The sequence below is a fragment of the Sycon ciliatum genome, chromosome 1 (genome assembly GCF_964019385.1).
Source record: "Sycon ciliatum chromosome 1, ocSycCili1.1, whole genome shotgun sequence".
NCBI lineage: Eukaryota > Metazoa > Porifera > Calcarea > Leucosolenida > Sycettidae > Sycon > Sycon ciliatum.
In genome coordinates, this window is record NC_088643.1 from 54,852,516 (window position 1) to 54,872,544 (window position 20,029).

A 20,029-nucleotide genomic window follows, 5' to 3' on the forward strand; every position below is an offset into this window, starting at 1 on the left:
TGTTGTGCACATCCTCGGGTAATAGCAACCCAAATGCGTACGCAAACACATTGATGTCACTTTGAAAGTATTACCTCCTGGATAGCAGCACGGCAAAGGTACAAACGCATCATCAGAATAGCTACAAAAAAACACAGACCTGGTCTCATCGGAAATTTAGATGTGTAGGCCATCTAATACTTACAGTTTCGCCAGTGCCTCCCTTGATACCGGTTGGTCCACGAAGTCCCTGTGCGCCCTGTGATTGAAACAGTCCAATGCAAGTACACACAGCAAGATCTGGTCTGGTCAGGACACCTGGAAAGACACATACATGTTAATTAACTGCAATCTACAGTCGAATATGCTGTGATCTTGATCAAACAGTAGTACGAGCCCAGAAGAAGGAACAATTATTAAATTTCACGGTTCGCGTGAGACTCGGCTAGAGGTCGAGTTCCACATCCGTAGGAACGCCACTACCCTTCAAAGATCAAGGCGCAGAAGAAGGAAAAACGGGAAGTCAAAGGAGAGAAATTGAAAAGTTGGCAAAGCATCAAAGCAAAGGCTCCTGACTATCCACTTTACTTACAGTCCTTCCAGGGCCACCCTTCTCACCATCAGGTCCGTCGCGGCCACCTTGACCCTAAAGCAGATTAGGCAGCAAAAAACAAATGCCAGTCAGTGAACCTTTCCATATTGAGTACTCATTCCGGATGTTGATCCAGTGAAAAAGGTTCATGAACCCTAGAACTATTGAATATCCTCAAATCCCTATAATACCTGGGTGCCCCAAAAAATTGACACTGGTCAACTCTGAAAACTAACGTGTTACTTCGTGGGCTCATGCCTAAATCACGGAGGAATAATGTTGCACACATATCTAGCATCAAGCCACAGAACACATATGCATGCAGCATATTCAAGAGTTTCGGGATCTAATCTTGAGCGCAGCAATGCACTGAACACATTATTAAAGCGCATTAGCAGCGTGTTACAGCTATCATGATACGGCTAGCGCACATCAAACCGGAGATTTTCAGAGCAAGTACCATGTTCTGTTCAAGGCTCCGTCAATGCCAGACTACTGAAGAAAAGAGTGTGCGTGTGAAGCGGTACATGCACCACTTACGGGGTCTCCCATGGCTCCCATATTTCCCATGTTACCAGGTGATCCAGGTGTTCCAGGTGTACCGGATGGTCCAGGTGGGCCGGCGTTACCAACACCACCCTTGCTACCCTATCACAGTCAAATCAGTGACAAGGTGATACAAGCAAGCACAGACACAAACACACACACACACACACACACACACACACACACAGATATATGAGCGTGTATACCGACGAATGTATATGTGATCTCAAACGTGTCACACTGTTATTGTTGTTTTTTCAGGCAGATCTACAGCTCAGTGAAATGCTGCAGATAAAATAGCGAAAATCTACATGTATGTGCATGGGATATGTAGAAAGCAGGAAAATACGCATGGAGGAGGAATGGGGACAAGGAAACGGAACTTACAGCAGATGATGCAGACTTGCTTAACCATGAGCTCAGGTCAATTCTGTACCACAAAACAAGCTTTACCCTATTGTTCCATCACTGCGCACCAGATCATACCTATTTGCCGGCATCACAAACAAAGATGATAGTCTGTGCACTTACACCACTGCCAGGGGGACCTGCTGGTCCGCGGGGTCCTTGAGGTCCAGCTGGGCCCTGTATAGAGAGCAAAGCGATATGAAGAAAGTTATCTACCTGCAATAGCAAGTTGAGACTACCAACTAGACTGGCACCGAGCTCTGTGCCGGGCTGATACATGAAGAATCCCATGGGCAGATGTCGATGCATGTCTGTGAAAGCACATTACATTGACTGACACCGGTCGAGGCTGCGCAGTGTACATCAGTGTTCAGGTGTGCATGCTTGTACTGGCTGAGTGCTCAAGTGAAAAGAGAAGATGCTCCTATCTTGTGAGGAGAGCGTAGCAGCAAAGAAGGCATCCAAACACACACACACACACACACACACACACACACATGTCTGTGACGACAATTCGCATGCAACAGCTGGGATTGAGGGAACTCATTTTCTTACAACTTCTCCAACAACGCCACGTGCTCCAGGGTTGCCGTCAGCTCCGCTTGGGCCCTGCAGTACGCACACACGAATACAAAATATACATTTACAATTGCTTTGGATTCTTTTGAAATTGTTCAATACTTTTGAGTGCTTGCTTCATGACTCGCATTTGTGATGGGTGTGCCTCATATTGTTATCAACAGCAATTTTCAGTTCAATATTCCGTTCCCGGGAAACTATGCCACAGTTGACATGAAGCAGACATATATAATTTTTTATCCTTCTTACGCGATCTCCTCTGTCTCCAACAACTCCGTCTTGACCATTTTCTCCAGCAACACCCTATGGAAACAACACACAATATGTAAAGAGCAAGACGTTAGAGTTGGCTGGTAATAGCCTACTCAAGACATGATGAAGACGGCAAGTCTTTCCGCACTTGCTTTGATCAGAGAATCCACGAAATACAATGACAAAGGTCAAAATCAAAATGTTCGTGAGTGGAACGGCGTCTGAAACCTAGCAAATGGAAACTTTCCATCGCAGTACAGTGCATGGTATAGGAGCCTCTCTGTCACCACAGTAACATCAAAGTGATTGGGTGAGATAGAGTGCTTACGTCGGCGCCCTGGACTCCTTGTCCGCCTGCATCACCTGTGTCTCCATCAGCACCCTATACACGGCACACAAAGATACAAACAGAAAGACATGGTTATACAAGCTAGGCAGGCCATCAAGATCATGTTAATGCCATGAAAGCTACATGCTTGGAGAAAATCACGGAGCACATCGAGTAGAAACGTAATTCAGCTGTTTCTTAAAACAACGCTGCTGCATGGCTGGTAGCGGTACCAAGCAGAGTGGATCACAAACAGTTAACTGACCTTAGGGCCGGAAGGTCCATCAGCACCGACAGCACCTGGCAGTCCCTTGCTTCCTTGAGGTCCGACTGGTCCCATGGCTCCGTCACCTCCGTTGGCGCCGGGCTGGCCGGTGCGGCCCTGGGGTCCGGGGTTTCCAATGCTGCCGGTCAGACCAGCAACGCCGGGGTTGCCCGGGCGACCAGCATCACCTGGATCGCCGCGCGGGCCGTCTGGGCCGATGTCGCCAGCAGTGCCTGGGAGTCCCTGAGGACCGGCTGGGCCTGGATCACCCTGCAAAGCAGATGGGGAGAAAGAAACCAGTCACCTCTACTAGCCCTAGATTGCTCAGCAGTTCTGCATCACAGTTAAACATAGCAAAATTCATCACACTACAACAAAAATAACAACAGAAAACCCAAGAAGAAAAGATAGGCGAATACAGACAATATTTGGTGAAAAGTTCTATTCTGCTGTCAAAATGACAGCTGAATGGAACCGTTTTCCAGTAGATAAATCACCATTTTAGAATACATTTTCACCAATTTCAAAGCGTAAGGCAAAAAAAGAGCTGCATGCATCATCAGGCTAGTGATCCACTTAGCACTTCTTCACTTACTGGATCTCCAACATCACCGTTGCTGCCATCTCGTCCGTCTGGGCCCTACAACCAAACATATAAGATGCACGGACAGGAGAAGCTCACCATTGGGTTATGATTCGGACGGCCAGAGACTGACAGCAGATAGAGTATTGACAAAAAAAAGAGAGCAGTTTGATATAATCACTGGCAGACTGTGATCCAATGTATGCTTGCCGACCTGTGTTCATCCTAGCCGGCAGTGTGACAATCACTTACAGCTGGGCCGGCATCACCCTGAGCTCCATCATTTCCTGGCAGTCCCTGTGCACAAGTAGCAAAACAAATGGAAAGACAAAAAAGCAAAAGAACGTATTGTCAAGTTTCAATGGTACGACACAGTTGCAACAAGTTGGTAAGCATTATCCGAAAGTATTTGTGGAGTAGATGAGAGATCCAGAACTATGCACATAAATGCTCCGTGAGGCTCAATCTCCACATCATGTATCCTTCATCTTGCCCCCACCCCACACACAGCGCACAGGAAAAAGTGCACACACGTACATATGCACACAGCACACACACACACACACACATATGCGACCCATGTAATCCACTTACAGCTTCTCCCTTTTGGCCGCGGTCACCAGCTACTCCATCAGCTCCTTTGGCTCCCTTTACACACAGAAACACATGCAAACATAAGTATGGGCAGAGACAGAGACGGAGACGGAGACAAATACACAGATACACAGACACACATAGACACAGGTACACAGACAAAAGACACAGGAATAGACACAGACACACACACACACACACACACACACACACACACACACACACACACACATACACATACACACACACAGGCACATGCACATGTCGAAACAGATTGTCTCTAGTTCATCATGAACTTTCCTATGAACAAGAACACCAGCTAGACCGACCGATCCACCTCAGACTAGCACAGAATATCCTTGAAACAAGTATAGACCGGTTTATTCGTAGCTGGCAGAACGGACCTATACTGAAAGGTATCGAGGCAGTCTCCAACAAGTTAGCCCTAATAAGTCACAATACTTGCAATATACGATCGATGCAATGTCCGATGGTGTCAGCCTTCAGCTACACTGGCAAAATGAAGGTGACGGGTAGACTGCGGTGACAGTACTTACGGATGGTCCCTGTCCGCCGTCAACACCTGTAACTCCTGGTGGACCTTGGTCACCCTACACAGCCCAGTGAACACAACATAGAATCACTCACATCACACAACGACAACCATCAAGGCATATCACCAATGAAAAATAATCTCATCAATCAATTCACACTTCGACGAATGTGCCAAGTGCACTATCCACAGACAAGGAGTAGAGATCACAATCAGCTATACAGTATAAACGCACTCTTGATACTCATTGCGCCTCACAACAGGTCGCAGGCATTGCTACCGCTGAGACAACTGAGCTACTGCAATGCATTCTTACCGGCTGTCCCTTCACGCCTCGTGGGCCAGCGGGACCCTGCTCTCCAGATGCTCCCTGTAGTGCAGGACGAGATAGGAAGAACGAATGGAATTGTGAACGTATACTGAGTTACCCTAGAATTTCTTCTAAGTGTGCCTTTAAAATGGAGAACACGAACACTGAATTATTTGTTCGCATCCAGAACACATCATTTGAGAGTACTTTTACAATGGAACTTTCGTCACTGCTGTTCCGTGCAGTGAGCAAGCAGCAGAAAGCGTGGCTTGGATCTTTCTTCACAGTCTACGGGATTGACGCCTTGTTGAGCTGCTCTGACTGGTACCGGTCGAGTATCATCAGGCAGTGGATATGCAGTATGTACATCGTTGCCCGGGCTAAACTGGTGTTCAGATGATAACAGAGTACTTGCAGTGTGCCGGTGAAAAGTGGTGATCAGGGCAAAGGAGAGAACAAATTTGTTGCTGCAGTAAACTCTAGTTATCGCACTAAATGGTAATTTATGAGTGAATAATAAGAACGAAACTAATGATCATTTTACAGCTGACGGTTTGAATGGTCAATCAGGAGCATAAAATTCCTGTGAACTGGTGAGAGAAACCAATCACAAAACACGGACACAAGTCAAACTAGGGGGCTTACCTGGGATCCTGGAACTCCATCAGCGCCGTCAAGTCCGTTTCCACCAGCTCCACCCTTGGCGCCACGTTCACCACGGCTGCCCATTGAGCCACGTCCACCTCGGGCACCCTGTAGATAACAAGTACAGAGAAACAGATCAGACAGATCAAATGAAAATTCATTCGTTGTACTGACCTTACAAGGTCACACAATGGCCTGCGCTATCACCATTAAATGATCACGAACAAGGACGCTTTCTTGTTCGTCTCCCGTTTCTAATTGTAGTTTTAAATAGCTGTGTGTGACGACATACATGTACAAGTTAAGTTGATAATTACTGGCAATAGTACTCGATAGCAGCCCAAGAACAGAGCCGAATGACACACTGCCCTAGAGCACACAGCATGCACATGGACCATGTTATTGGAGCCTCGGGTCTGAAGGCAACGTTCCTTATTTCTGAAGTCAACGTTCCTTATTTCTGCAGTGTAACGATACCGGTACAGACTGAGTCCTGCACTTAAGATCGTGACAGAAGACGTCAAACGTGGAAAGGGTACTCCCAAGAATAGCTACGACAACAGCTTACCTTTGAGCCTGGCTGTCCTGGTTGTCCATCCTGTCCGTCTTGTCCGTTTGTTCCGGGGTTACCAGGAGCGCCTGGCTCACCGTCTTTGCCAGGAAGTCCCTATGAAGAAAAACAAACCAGAAACGGTCACAATACTTTCCCTGCAAACATCTCCACAACCGGCACACGTATGATTCAAGAATTGCCGAGGACGTGAGGAAGTGCAATCCATAAAAGATGGATGGTGTGTTGAAAGAACCCAAATTGTGGCGCAACAATCATTGTGAGGCTCTCTACTGTCCTTCACTTGAGCAAAGAATGATACACCTTTCTCAGATCACTCGCTGAGCATCATTAGAAGCAGTGACTTACAGCAGCTCCGTCACGGCCGTTGTCACCGGGTTTGCCATCAGTGCCCTGAACAAACCAATATCATAATGTGCACAGATGTAAGAAGAAAGAAGAGAACACAGCCAGGCCCACCGTCAGAGTTGAGATAAACAAAAAGTGAGAGAACGGGGAAAGAGATGGACAGACAGACAGGCAGACAGAGAAAGTGAAGTAAGAGGAAGAAGAAGAAGGAGAAGAGAAGTAGGAGGAGGAGGAGGAGGAGGAGGAGGAGGAGGAGAAGAAGGAGGAAGATGACCTGTTGGATTCATACACTCTTGAAACAGAAAATGAACAACAAATCGAAAGAGATCCGTAAGTCTATTCATAAACAGAGTGGACAAAATGCTGGCAAAAACTTTAGACTTACAGCTTCTCCCTTGCGTCCAGATTGTCCAGCAGGTCCAGTCGGTCCGCCATCTCCCTAGAGTAGCAGAGGTTGGATCAAAAAGGTACATCAGGTATCTTAATATATGTGTGTTTCCCTCACACTACAGACTGAATTCCTCGCTGATCCTTTCTCCCCACTAAGGAGATCAATTTCTCACACGACACGCGTGTTTGGCACGATATGCACCTTCCCAGTGTTCATTAGAACAGTCAACACCAGATAACAACCGGCTTCACAGGAAATATGAGAGCGATGATGTACCACAGTCAACACAAGACAACCTTGACAAGAAACATGGGAGTAGTGACTCAGACTTACTCGGACGCCCTTGGGGCCACGGGGACCAGCATGGCCGGAGGGGCCGGTAGCACCCTGGGGACCACGTGCACCGCGGAATCCAGTCTTGCCAACGCGTCCACGCTTGCCCTACACGATCAAACACACGCCAAGAGACACACACTGAGATGTTTGCAAGCCCAAACATCAGGAATAATACTGTGGGTTGTGAACTTGCAAAGGTGTAATATGTACAGACATGTAAAGGACTGATGTAGTACCGTCACATCCAATAGTTGCAGTTTCAATCTCATACACTTTCCACCGCCGGGAAACGTTCAAGGACAGATATCTGTATACTAATCAATGGCATGCACTTTCAAGTATGACTTACAGGTACGCCAGTGTTTCCTGCAATGCCTGAAATTCCTTGTGAGCCGGATGGTCCCTGCACGAGACACAAGAAAATAGATCATATATCAAAGGACTCGTCAGAGTCATACGCACCCGGACGAACGAAGGAGGAAGAGCAATTTCAACTGTACTACAGTCTAGCAAGTCTAGAAATCAATACAGGGATGTTAGGGGAAAGCAAGGACTGCAACTTACTCGTGCTCCGCGTGTGCCAAGCTCTCCCTTCTGGCCGATGTTTCCGTCTGGTCCCTAGAGTGCAGTTAGAAGCAACAGCCACACAAAGTACAAGTGGAAATGAGAAAAGAGCATATAAAGGTAGTAGGAATGGGACCTTGCAACGTTAAGGATACACCACATTATCACCGTCACCTATATTATCGCCTCACCAAACAAATCCAGGTCACACATGTCATTACTGCGTTCCCTTATTTGTCACACCCAATACATCCTGTGGGACAAAGCTAAACGGTTCATCTCATACAATTAGAAGCAGCTGTACCTTCCTTGATGTTGATTAGTTTGGCAGACAGCTGTTTACAGGGCACCAGAGAATTCGGAGGCAGGGAGAATACAAAATACCTAAACAACTACTCACTGGCTCTCCCTTTGTTCCGACTTCTCCATCACGTCCGGATTGTCCCTGTGCAAAGCAAAAATGGCAAAGGACAGGTACCACTGAGAAAGGGCGCGGTGTAGCACGACTTGGGGAATATGACTTGGGGAATATGACTTGGGGAATATGACTTGGGGAGACACGTAATCCATGTGTTCTTTACACATGTGTTCCAGACGATTCCCAGTGACCCACAGACTCACGTTCTCAGATGGGCAAGGTACCGTGTGTGGGAGGAGGTCCCCAGATTGTGCCAGAATGCGAGAGAAATTCAGAATGGGACATATCGTGTTCTTAACAGACCTGTGAAGAACTTAATCAGGGGGGGGTATGAGTTTAAGGGGACTTGCAGTGTGTAAGCATCATCCCCTTAGAGGCATACTGCTTACCTCACGACCAGGCTGTCCCTGCACGCCGGGCGATCCCTTCTCGCCGGGTGGTCCAGCTGGACCCTGAATTCCCTTCTGGCCTCCGCTTCCTGGGATACCCTAGACCACAGAAGGAAAGAAGATCCAATAGCAGGGCCACAATCAGTAAACTGGCACGACTACAAAACACATGAACGGGTGTATGAAAGGCAACAATTTGAAAATGAGTTGCACGGTTTTCATCCAAAGTCGGTCAGCATGCAGCACAGGAATGGTATGATAGACGAAGCGTTAGAGCACAGCGGTGCTTAATTATATTTCTGTTCAGGTCAGGGTACACAAGTAGCGGTGTACACTAGAACACCACACGTTGTATGCTCTTTTTTTAAAACAATTATAACATACATGCCTGCAGTAACTGGCACAATGACAACATCACTTACTGGATCACCACGGTCTCCAACTGGTCCATCCTGACCGGCAACTCCATCACGTCCCTACAAGGAAATGCCACGAGTGCCGAAACAACAATGTACAAGACAGGCGAAAACCCAACGATTCGAGGTTGGACTCCATGTTCCAGAATGAACAAAGCGCACAGCAAATTTGATTCAGCATTGCATGGCAAACTTCTCTATCAGGACTTGAATTACGTGCACCAGGTATATCGCAGTCCCATTCTCTCTCACAGACACATAATCACTCCCACTCCCTCCCACTCTGTTGTATTGTGGCATATTATTGCTGAACACCCTGTAAAACATGCGCATGGCAGAGAAAGGAATACTGCACCGGAACACAGTGACACAGCAGTTAACATGGCCATAAGAAGAACTGAGAGAGGTTCACAAAATGGAATGGCGAGCTACTCAAGCTGACAGGAGCGTGATCCCATGACTCACGTTTCGTCCATCAACACCGGGGTCACCGCGTACGCCTTGTGCTCCCTGAAGACAAACACAGCATACGTGCGCTAAGATTAGAAGAAATTCTGGGTAAACCACCCTACAGAAGGACATCGGAGCAAGGATGAATGGTAAAATGCACGACAGAAACAGAATGCATTATGAAACTCATCATTCATCGCCTTGTCAGTGACACATGCATCGCAGTTCTGAGCTGTTCTGCACAGCGCTTCACGGTTGAGAAATGACACACACGCGCGCGCGCAACACTGCTCCCAGTTCTATCGTACCTTTGGTCCGTCTGGTCCACGGAGACCTGCTGTGCCGGCTGGTCCTACTGGACCCTGTGCACCGGGTGCGCCATCTTGACCTGCCTTTCCAGGGGTACCCTACATGGACAATGGAAAGAACGAAAAGCAAGGAATCATAACAGTTAGATATTGCCACAACCTATGCATTTGTCCTAGCTGGGTATGCGAAAAAAACCTAATTGTTCTAAATACCGTCAATATAAATATGCATTTAAAGGCTCACATAAAGATCCTCCCGATGAATATGTCCCATAATGAATAATCATATATCACTAGTAACATGGAGTGATTGACCAGAACACCGTGTTTGGTTAAGCTAAAGCGCGGCAGGGAAAACTCACGGGTCTGCCGGGGGGTCCGTCGGGACCACGGGGGCCAGCTTCACCATTTTTGCCGGGAACGCCGTCAGCGCCAGAATTTCCACTCGGTCCACGGGATCCCTAAGAAGGGTGGAAAAGCAGATAACACACACATGAGAGGTTGTAGATTTCTTTTATCCAGGCACATCAATTTTCAAGCATATGACACAGGTCCAGCATGCAAATAGCCGAGGCAACTGCTCATGTCACAGCTAAGATATAAACTGAATACATTATTATAATAACTGCTGGGCCAGCTAAGGATGAACAAAGCTCACCTTCTGTCCATCTTCACCATTTCTTCCTGGGTATCCTGAATAGCCGGCATCACCCTTTGTGATTAGAAACAGAAAAACGCACAGGAATTAATATGGTTGCATTGCTCAGTAACACAATCAATCTTAGGGTGCATACAGACACTCGAAAAATGTTGATTCTCTCTCTCTCTATCTATCTATCTCTTTATTTTCTCTCTGTCTGTCTCTCTCTCTCTCTCTCTCTCTCTCTCTCTCTCTCTCGCTCTTTCTCGTTATATCTCCCTCTTTCTATCGCTCTCTCTCTCTCTCTCTCTCTCTCTCTCACACACACACACATTCTCTATCTATCTGTCTGTCTGTCTGTATCACCATCTCTCTCTATCTGTGTGTGTTAGGGAGGAGCAAGTGAGAATACACTGGATCCAGGTTCCATCTATGCAAGCGATGAACAGAAACGCGAATTTTGAAAGCCTCACCTTGAAACCCTGGGGACCTGCCTTTCCAGCAAGGCCCATAGGTCCTTGGATACCCTGAGAACAGAACACAGCAGGGCAGAGTGAAACAAAGTTCAGAGTTCGCCGATGAAAATGTAAATAAAACACATGCAGCATTGCCAGATGATGCCAAACAAATTCTATGCCATTTGCATTGGGTCGACAGTTATCTTTTCAACATCAGTAATAATATTATCATGATTGCACAACACACATCCTCTTCCATAGTTTACCTGAAGTCCAGTGAGTCCAGCATCGCCATCGGGTCCTGGGGGACCATCCATGCCCTACAAGATAACCAACACAATAGACGACATAAATGGGTCAACAGAGACAACAGATGTCTAAAGAGATACTTGAGATAGAAGAACCCGCAGAGCAACCTCAGAACACCCTCAGAGCACCCTTAGAGCACCCTTAGAGCAACCTCACAACACCCTGAGATTAACCTCAGAACACCGTCGTAGCAACCTCAGAGCATCAATAATTCTCACCGCTTCAGAACACCACTCACGAAGAACTTTTCGGAATATAGTCAGATGTTATACATGGCAAGCGACTTACATTCAGTCCAGCGGATCCGGTCTCTCCAGGCGCTCCAGCAGCGCCAGGGGAACCCTAAAGAGTGTAACGAGAGAACATTAGAATACCGCATCGGTCAGTGATCTTATGTGCATCACGTTATCCAGTTAGCCGCCTCCTCTGGAGCAGAGCAATCTAAAGGCGTAAAGCCAGCAATGTACACACTCCTACGGCAAAGTAAATGTACAACTTGTACCCACGGTAGTGCAGTGCTGCCAAATAATTTTCGCCCAAAATCGGACACCCTTCATCGCCAAGGCTGGCCACGTGGTGCGAACCTTTCTCCTCGGCAAATAGTTTACAGAGAATTCAAAATATCGCCTAAAACACCATGAAAATTTGCTTCGTTGCCATGGTACCCCTAGAGTTGTCAGGAATTTTGTAATGATGAGCGTGGTCGCACACTGACTCTGTACAGACTGTCAGTGTACATGCCATCCAGCCTGATCCAGGCATGTTACTTTGCACTTCCACAGCCAAGCGCTAGCCTTTTTAGAAGCAAATGTACAGTGATGTGTGCCTTCAGTTGCGCTGAAAAGTGAAAGTACAGGACTTCTGCATAGGAAAGTAATGATCTCCAACATTTTGGCTGCTCTTCGGACGTTTCCCTTTTCGGACCGGTTTTCGGAAGAGCCTTCAAAAATCGGACACTGTCCGAAAAATCAGACGGTTTGGCAGCACTGGTAGTGTACCTGGAGAGGGGATGTGAAATAGTCTATAACAAACGGCTATGGTGATGCTGATAAGACCCGTGTCACGCTCACACCTGAATTTATAGAAAGACTCGTAACGTAGGAAGAAGATTCTTGAGAAGACTCACTCTTTGCCATTCACTCTGGAACAATAATATCGAACTCTTTTTAAATCAATTCATTTTTACGACATTTCGGCAAAATTGCCCAACGTTACATTGAAATCGAACGTACCATTTGTCCTGGAGGTCCAGTTACACCCTGTGCTCCTTGACTGCCAGCTGATCCCTACAAGTAACGGAAAGAAGAAAATAGAAGAATCCAATTAGCCTGCATGTGATAAGATATTCCGGAATGTAGGAGATATCTCATGTCTCACTCCAGGCTTGATGGCACCCGTGAGCACCCCGGAGCTTAAAACACTATAGGAAAGATGGCAGGTTTGAAATATGTGTAAAACTGGTAGCCAGTTACAATTAGTTCTACATGGCTCGCATGAGTGGTGTTGATGCGGAGACCCTTGGTCGGTTTAGCTGCTTCTAAGCCGCCTCCACTGCATCAGCTGCCATCGTCCTGTGCCTCCCTTGCTATCCCTTGCTGGCGTGTGCACCATGGATGGTTTGTGGATGCCTTGTAAAAAATATTTAAAAAAAACAAAACAAAAACATAGCCACATGCACTCACCTGTGAGCCATCACGACCTCTCTTTCCGTGGCGTCCTCTGTTTCCTTGAGGTCCCATAGGGCCAGGTGGGCCTTTCTGTAAGCACAATAGCACAAGTCATGTACAGCGGCTATACTAAGACGGTAGGTAACATGCTCAGCATTGTGCATTTCAAGCTGTGATTCTATCTTTAGTATTTTGAAATGTAGCCACACACCGAGGATAGTTTCCGGAAATAGCAATGCCGACGATGCCGCAAGCACAATCAAAACGCAGTCCGCCTCTACATGTGCATATGAACATGCACTGGAGGAAATCCAAAATACAGGGAAGTCAAAAGCACTGATAGGATTGGGTTACTGCCTAGAGTTGCATGCCCATTGCAATCTCCAGACAGTTCGACAGACAATGGAGAAAGATATATTATAGTCTCTTTTATTAATTCAACACGATCTCAAAGCGCATGTCGAACAACACTGACATGGGGAGCTTCACAACAAAAGAGGGTAACAGCAAGGCAAGGCAAAAACGACGACAAGAAGCAGATCCTAGCAGGATCCTTGAAACAACTGTGCGGCAGCGGCAATGGCAGCAATGACTCACCGATGAGATGGACGGGGGAGGTGGGCAGTTACCCGCACTTTCGCAGCGGACAATTTGTGCTCCACCGGGCAATCCTGCTGCACCCCGTTGACCCTTGGGACCCTGGGGACCGACTGGACCGGAGTTTCCAGGGTCGCTTGAATCTAGACCATCCTGGCCTGGTTGACCCTAAAAAAAAAGAACACAGATGAATGTCAAATTCACTGCATGTTAACTCCAGCATTGGCAGAATTCAGCAATAATGAATTTTGGCATGGGGCAATCAGGGGGAGGGGGGGGGGTAAATCACAAAAATGCCACCTGAAAATCATTTGGCACCTTCAACAAGTGCCCAAACCAACACATTTTAACTGAAAAAACCCACACTGCACTGGTACAAGAAGTTTCCACATAAAATGCTTAGAGGTTAGACCAGTGTGAGGACGTTACTCCCTCCTTTTAGGAACCCTACCTGGCGAGATGATTAGTTCAGTTGGCGAAGTTTAAAATAGGTGGGGCGGGGGTTCAGGAAAATTGCAATAAAAGTAGTTGTAAATGGAATTGTGACTACTGTCCTGGAGACATCCAGAAGATTTAACGTTATGGCTGAGCAAACAAACCAGCATCAAGTAACCGTGCAATTTCCACTCCACTGCTCTCACAAGATCTACAATGTACTTTTAAGTACAAAATCATCGCCGAAGTCGCAATCTCTATTTCGTGCAAATCAAATCCAGAATTTAAATTTTCGTGTTCCACTCATCAGTGATGGTATACGGAATTTGCAGTCCTGGTTAAATAGTGCTATAAACTACATCTTGTATTGCTGTAAGTGGCGATGTCTGCATCCCTTATACTCCTGATAGCTTTCCCAACTTGTTGTAAACATTTCGGTTTATAAACCCTGAAACAATGTAGACAAGCATGTTTGCAGAAACTACTTCCTCCGTTAGCAAAAACTTCGTGATGGATTTTTGAGGGAATGTTTTGCGCACAAACTGCCGTGAAATGAGTCGCGATCACTTTCTCGGCCTTCCCTAGCATGCCATGAAAGAGGTACGATGCAAGGAGAGCAAGCTTTCACAAGTAGCCGAGCGAGATCGATGGTTGCGCTGTGGCAATATAAGTGATGACAGTCATGGCGAGCGAAACTGAAATATCACTTCTCCGAGGGGATAATGCGGTGCTTGGCATCTCTACTACTCTAGCACTGAGTTTGATAGAGAGCGATGGAACGAAGGAGCAAGCCCACACAATGGGATAGTGAAAAAAGTAGCTGCTCCGATCGCATGACGCAAAGAAATAATTCTGAATTAAAGTTATTGTTCAACCTGCGCAAAGCCCAGATTCGAATGCTGATGACCATGCATTCTTTCAGAAGTCCGCTGTCCAAGGCGAGTCTCATGGCTAAGGAAAATCAACTGGACTTGCTAGCCGCTGCTGTTCAGTGCTGGCATGTGTATCCATGAGAGAATATGGGATCAATTTGGCTGTGCCTTTACTCCTTGTTTCGCGGAATTCTGGAGAGCGGAGACGAAACCAGGGAGTCGTAAAATATTAAAACGACTCCCTGGTTGAAACAAGCAATCGCCACCGCAGCGGATCACGCAGCTTGAAAGCCAAGTTACTTGAACGACGGCGACATAATCTTCAGCGGAGTGTTATCATAGAAGTCTAGGCAAGGCTGAAACGAGCTGAACAACGACTCGAGAGAGCTGACGACTCGCAGGTGACGACAGTGACGCAGGATCAAAAAGGAGTCGAGTGAAAGCGCCGCAAACTGAACTCCTTGCTCATTCCGCCTACAGTTTCTCTCGTAAAGACGCTCTTTATAGGCTGAACTACCTTCGACCAGTGATTTGCAGTCGATACAACCTATTCCTGACCTGTTCCTGACCTAAGCGTTTTCATATCCATCAAAATCCATCGCGAAGTTCTTGTTAACGGAGGAAGTACTTCTTAAATTTGTTATTCTTACCTTCTCTCCCTTGATGCCATTATCTCCCACCATACCCTGGGGACCTTGTAGTCCTGGGGGTCCATCTGGTCCAGGTGGACCTGGGTCTCCCACTGGTCCATCTGCAACACAAGCCAGATTACCATTAAAAAATGAACACCAGAGTTGATTTCCTCACATATCTAAAGGGAAATACCGTGTACATAATACGTTCAGCCTCTAGGTCGGTTAGCCGATTGGTCTTGGTCCGAGTGGACTGTACACTAAAACCTGTGACTAACGGCCACCCCTTGGGGCCAGAGAAAGCGGTCTTTAGTGGCAGGTGGTCCTCAGTTAGAGGTTTGCACCGCACAACCATATATGAATGTGAGACCATCAGTGCCTGGCGAAGTGGTTTGTGGTACCAGGCTGGTCGCTAGTCACGGTGGTCCTTAGTACCAGGCTGGTCGCTAGTCACGGTGGTCTTTAGTACCAGGCTGGTCGCTAATCACGGTGGTCTTTAGTACCAGGCTGGTCGCTAGTCACGGTGGTCTTTAGTACCAGGCTGGTCGCTAGTCACGGTGGTCTTTAGTACCAGGCTGGTCGCTAGTCACGGTGGTCTTTAGTACCAGGCTGGTCGCTAGTCACGGTGGTCTTTAGTACCAGGCTGGCCGCTAGTCACGGTGGTCTTTAGTACCAGGCTGGTCGCTAGTCACGGTGGTCTTTAGTACCAGGCTGGTCGCTAGTCACGGTGGTCTTTAGTACCAGGCTGGTCGCTAGTCACGGTGGTCTTTAGTACCAGGCTGGTCGCTAGTCACGGTGGTCTTTAGTACCAGGCTGGTCGCTAGTCACGGTGGTCTTTAGTACCAGGCTGGTCGCTAGTCACGGTGGTCTTTAGTACCAGGCTGGTCGCTAGTCACGGTGGTCTTTAGTACCAGGCTGGTCGCTAGTCACGGTGGTCTTTAGTTACAGGTGTTACTGTATTATTCATCCAATATTTCTTTTACTAAAATCTTGAATGATGCTTCACTGTATGGTTGCCAGCCACACTGGTGGCCGATACTGGCAATGGAAGCTTTTCACATAAGACCTTCTTCCGGTCAGTATTTCTGCCAGCACAGCTGTTCGCTCAGGAAGGAAGTGGACATGAGAAAGGAAAAGCCGTTCATAATGGTCAGCTTGGACCAAATGGGGTTCACAGCAACAAAACGATGACTTGAACAGCAAGAAAATAGCAGGGCAGGACAGAATGCTGGCACTGTCTGAAAAAAAATTAGGAAATGTTTAAGTCTACGACACTACTGGGAGGTAAAATGTGACAGAGCAAGTTTATTCAGTGCTAGAATGATAGCAAGAGGCAGCAGCAATGATGTACTTAGAGCATTTCGTACGGTTACGGGTACCAAGAAGTCAGGGATAACGGTTCAGTACCTAAGCAGCAGTGGTAGAGAGAGTGTGTGTTTCTCTTCCCAGGACAAGTCTAGCACGACACAGAGGTGGGGGGAATCAGCGCTTAGGAACAGGAAGGTGGAGAAGGCCCCACCCAGCATTTTTTTGAACTTGGGTCCCATGGCTCGAATTTTGATGGCTTTAAGTGTGCAGGCATAGTGGGATGGTCTAAGACCATGATTGAGAAACAGAGGGTACCAGGTTCAAGTCCTGCTTGGAAGCGGAAGGATTTTTTCCAGCCGTGCTGCGACCCACAGTTAATTGGGAACTCGTGGCCTGGCACGAGGGAAACATGGATGCAGTGAATGGGATTTCGGTCTTTGACCACTTTGTGGTGGGTCTGATCTACTCACCTCCCACTGTTTAGGAGCTGCATCTGCGCCTTGATCCAAGAGGGTGGTGGCGTTCCTGCGGATGCGGAAAACTGGGCCTTTGGCCGAGTCTCACGCGAACCGTGAATTTTTTTTTTTTTTTTTTTTTTTAAGTGCGACTATGTGGATATCTGTGAAGGCTGAGACTGCCATCAACAATGGGTCATTCGTGTGATGAAGATAGTAATCTTTAGAACAATCAAATCATGTGCTGTGCGCCAACTTCGAGTGATGATGTCACCAATGATATCACTGAGGGCTGGCTAGAGGTGCACATGTAAGTTGAGTGCAACATGGGTGGGTAACTGTTAGGACGTTCATGATTTGGGGAACGGTGTATTGCTGTAGGTCTTGGAGCACTGTGATACTTTGTTTCAAAAGCCAATTAAGCTACAAGCCAACATCAGCCATGTTGCATTACATATTATGTGTGTGTGGGGGGAGGGGGGGGGGGGATCTCTGGGTTGTCGTAGTGGAATCACCACTGGTATACAGCGCATTGCGCACACAAGTTAAATCGGGAATATCTGACGAATGGCGCCTTGCAGCCTCCTGAAACTACGATTGTTCAACTCAATGCACAAATTGTAGCATGATCAGAGGATCCTTAATTAGCCACATTGATGTTGATGGAAACAGCTAGCATCCTTTTAAGAAACCGGATCCCTTTTAGAAAAGCATAATGCAACCCAAAGAGAGTGTTTGTGTGTATGTGTGTGTGCACGTATAATGGGTGTGAGTGAAAAGGAAACTTGTATCCATGACGAATTACTGTGGGCAGACAAGCTGTGTGATTGGTTGAAATGAATAGACGCCCCGCGCAGCCTTTAAATACTGTTGAAACAAACAGAGCTATGGCTGCTGACGGCATGACTTGTTACCATGCAGAAGTAGGCTTTTAAAAGACTTGGGTAGGAACTATGTGTGCATAGTAAGCTACACTTGTAATTATTTTGATAGCTAAGAACGTACTTAGTTGCACATGGATGCAAAACTGCATGCATGGCGTTCCCAGAAGTCAATTAAGAAAGCCCCATGTGGTGCCAATGACAAAGAGATTGTGTTTGGTGATATGCCGGTTTTAGTTTTAGTTCATTTTCACATACAAGTAAAGGAAGCAGCTGCCCCTCTCCCTGTATTTCACGATTCCATAGGTCGAGCACACTGATGTATGTGGTGCTGATGGCACTGCAGAAGTATACACACTGGCTTTGCAAATCTACTTCCCATTGGAACCAGGTCTGACAGCATGCCCTTGTGTAATGAAGAAGCCTTCCTTCAGCAACAATAGCAGTGTTACCATCATGAAACATAGTTGACAATTAGTTCCCATCCCTCTAAGTGGTACTGAAGCTGTGTGAAAGATGTTCTTGTGTTTTTATTTTTTCATTGTCAATTTACTCTAATTCCGGCAAAACTGCCAATGATTACGGAGACTATTATTGATGATGAGCAGAGTGTAATTAGCGCCCATGCCTCCAACACTGACCTTCTTGTGCTGCAGCCAAGGTGAATAGGGCAGCAGCCCCTAGGAGTATTGCTAGTCTCATGACTGACTGAGTGGCTGGCGTCGTTGTTCAGCCGCACTGAGCTGAACCAATGTACGGCACACAAGTCCACACACACACACACAGCCACACATGCAAGCACACACAGCAGCACAGCTCCAGTCAGCCTTCACTCCAGGCAATAGGTCAACAGCAGCAGAAGGGCAAGCTAACCCACCAGCCTAGTCCTCAAGATCTCTTTCTCTCAGCACCTGGCTGCTTGCTGCCTAGTCCAGAGTACAGCACACCAGTCCGTTTCGAAGAGCAGACAGAACTCCACAGTAAAGGACACCAATGGAACGGGTGCTGAATACTGCCCTACTTGCACTATGACCTACACTGCTTCAGCACTTTGGTCCGTATCTGAGCTGCTTGCTTCAGTCAGTCACTGAGTCAGTGCATGTGCAACTCCGACCATATCAGGTTTACACCCAAGTCTAGATCAGCTACAGATGGGCTCAGCTCTGTGGTGTCCGTGGACTAGGACTAGCTAGTAGCTGGACTTTACTGCAGACTTTGCTGACCATATGCGTGGCTAATCCAGTTATGCGCGACTGACCAGTTAGAATTTCCTGCGTTTGCCAAGACTTACGAATACTGGCAGTGGAGGCACACCGAAACACAGGATGCATAATCCGCACTGCCAGAGCCACGACTCCGGATCACCGATCAGCCGACATCACTTCTCGGCTGTCAATTAGCCGTCCATTGGACACATCGGTCCTGTAACCACGCACCCAGATCAGCATGCTGGTATCTTCACACGTGCACGGCGCACCTGTCTACAGTGAATAGTAGTGATGTCCGAACAGCATTTGCCCACCGCGCGCACATGTAGCCAAACGCCGCGTCAAAACAATCCTAAGAACCTCGCCGCGCTCTCGGGCACCCTGACATTTGCAATCGACTCGTGACCAGCTGTCACTTTCCCTCCCGTGTAGTCAAATCGTCGCAGGCCGTCGCGAAGCTACATGCGAAGGACTAGGTAAAGGGGGCTTGCATCGACGAGATGTGTTGACAGGTGGACATTCTGAAGTCCATCCTAGGACAGGTGCTGTCGTGGAGCTAACAACCAAATCTGCCGTCAGCTCACCGCCGCCAACCACAATATAGAAGCCCGCACAGACTTCGCGAGCGCACGTGATCCGACGGAGCGCAGCTAGTGATCATGGTGATCATGGTGATGTGAACGCAGATTTCGTGCGGCGCACTCATAATGTGCATGTAAGTCCTTTGCAGAGTGCGCGCAGG

General features: G+C 47.3%; 2 protein-coding genes across 2 annotated transcripts in view; both read right to left on the reverse strand.

The window, feature by feature from the left end:
• LOC135831092 (collagen alpha-1(I) chain-like) overlaps positions 1-20,029 on the reverse strand; it is a 56,044-nt gene that overhangs the window by 7,936 nt on the left and 28,079 nt on the right. Inside the window, exons 39-53 of the mRNA XM_065343353.1 lie at positions 6,203-6,301; positions 5,635-5,742; positions 4,996-5,049; positions 4,684-4,737; positions 4,127-4,180; positions 3,785-3,829; positions 3,545-3,589; positions 2,950-3,219; positions 2,685-2,738; positions 2,354-2,407; positions 2,081-2,134; positions 1,649-1,702; positions 1,112-1,219; positions 572-625; positions 185-238 (exon numbers count right to left, since the gene is read on the reverse strand). Of these exons, the coding sequence (XP_065199425.1) occupies positions 185-238; positions 572-625; positions 1,112-1,219; positions 1,649-1,702; positions 2,081-2,134; positions 2,354-2,407; positions 2,685-2,738; positions 2,950-3,219; positions 3,545-3,589; positions 3,785-3,829; positions 4,127-4,180; positions 4,684-4,737; positions 4,996-5,049; positions 5,635-5,742; positions 6,203-6,301 (1,161 nt within the window). The remainder of the gene's footprint in view (positions 1-184; positions 239-571; positions 626-1,111; positions 1,220-1,648; positions 1,703-2,080; positions 2,135-2,353; positions 2,408-2,684; positions 2,739-2,949; positions 3,220-3,544; positions 3,590-3,784; positions 3,830-4,126; positions 4,181-4,683; positions 4,738-4,995; positions 5,050-5,634; positions 5,743-6,202; positions 6,302-20,029) is intronic.
• Positions 7,615-19,309, reverse strand: LOC135806738 (collagen alpha-1(I) chain-like). The gene is made up of 18 exons (XM_065320962.1): positions 18,957-19,309; positions 18,721-18,822; positions 15,454-15,554; positions 13,497-13,664; positions 12,915-12,989; positions 12,465-12,518; positions 11,521-11,574; positions 11,190-11,243; positions 10,939-10,992; positions 10,484-10,537; positions 10,188-10,286; positions 9,826-9,924; positions 9,533-9,577; positions 9,074-9,127; positions 8,652-8,750; positions 8,245-8,289; positions 7,845-7,898; positions 7,615-7,683 (listed from the first exon to the last, which is right to left on the reverse strand). The coding sequence occupies exons 2-18, from the start codon at positions 18,779-18,781 to the stop codon at positions 7,615-7,617; spliced, it is 1,239 nt and encodes a 412-aa protein (XP_065177034.1). The 5' UTR covers positions 18,782-18,822; positions 18,957-19,309.

Excerpts from the sequence above, each read along its gene's own strand:
- LOC135806738 (XM_065320962.1), bottom strand. The coding sequence starts at position 18,781 with ATGAGACTAGCAATACTCCTAGGGGCTGCTGCCCTATTCACCTTGGCT. Across the intron at positions 7,899-8,244 it reads TCGGAACAAAGGGAGAGCCA|GGACCAGACGGAAACATCGG; the intron begins GTGAGTAGTTGT and ends ACTGCACTCTAG. Across the intron at positions 7,684-7,844 it reads TTGGCACACGCGGAGCACGA|GGACCATCCGGCTCACAAGG; the intron begins GTAAGTTGCAGT and ends TGTCTCGTGCAG.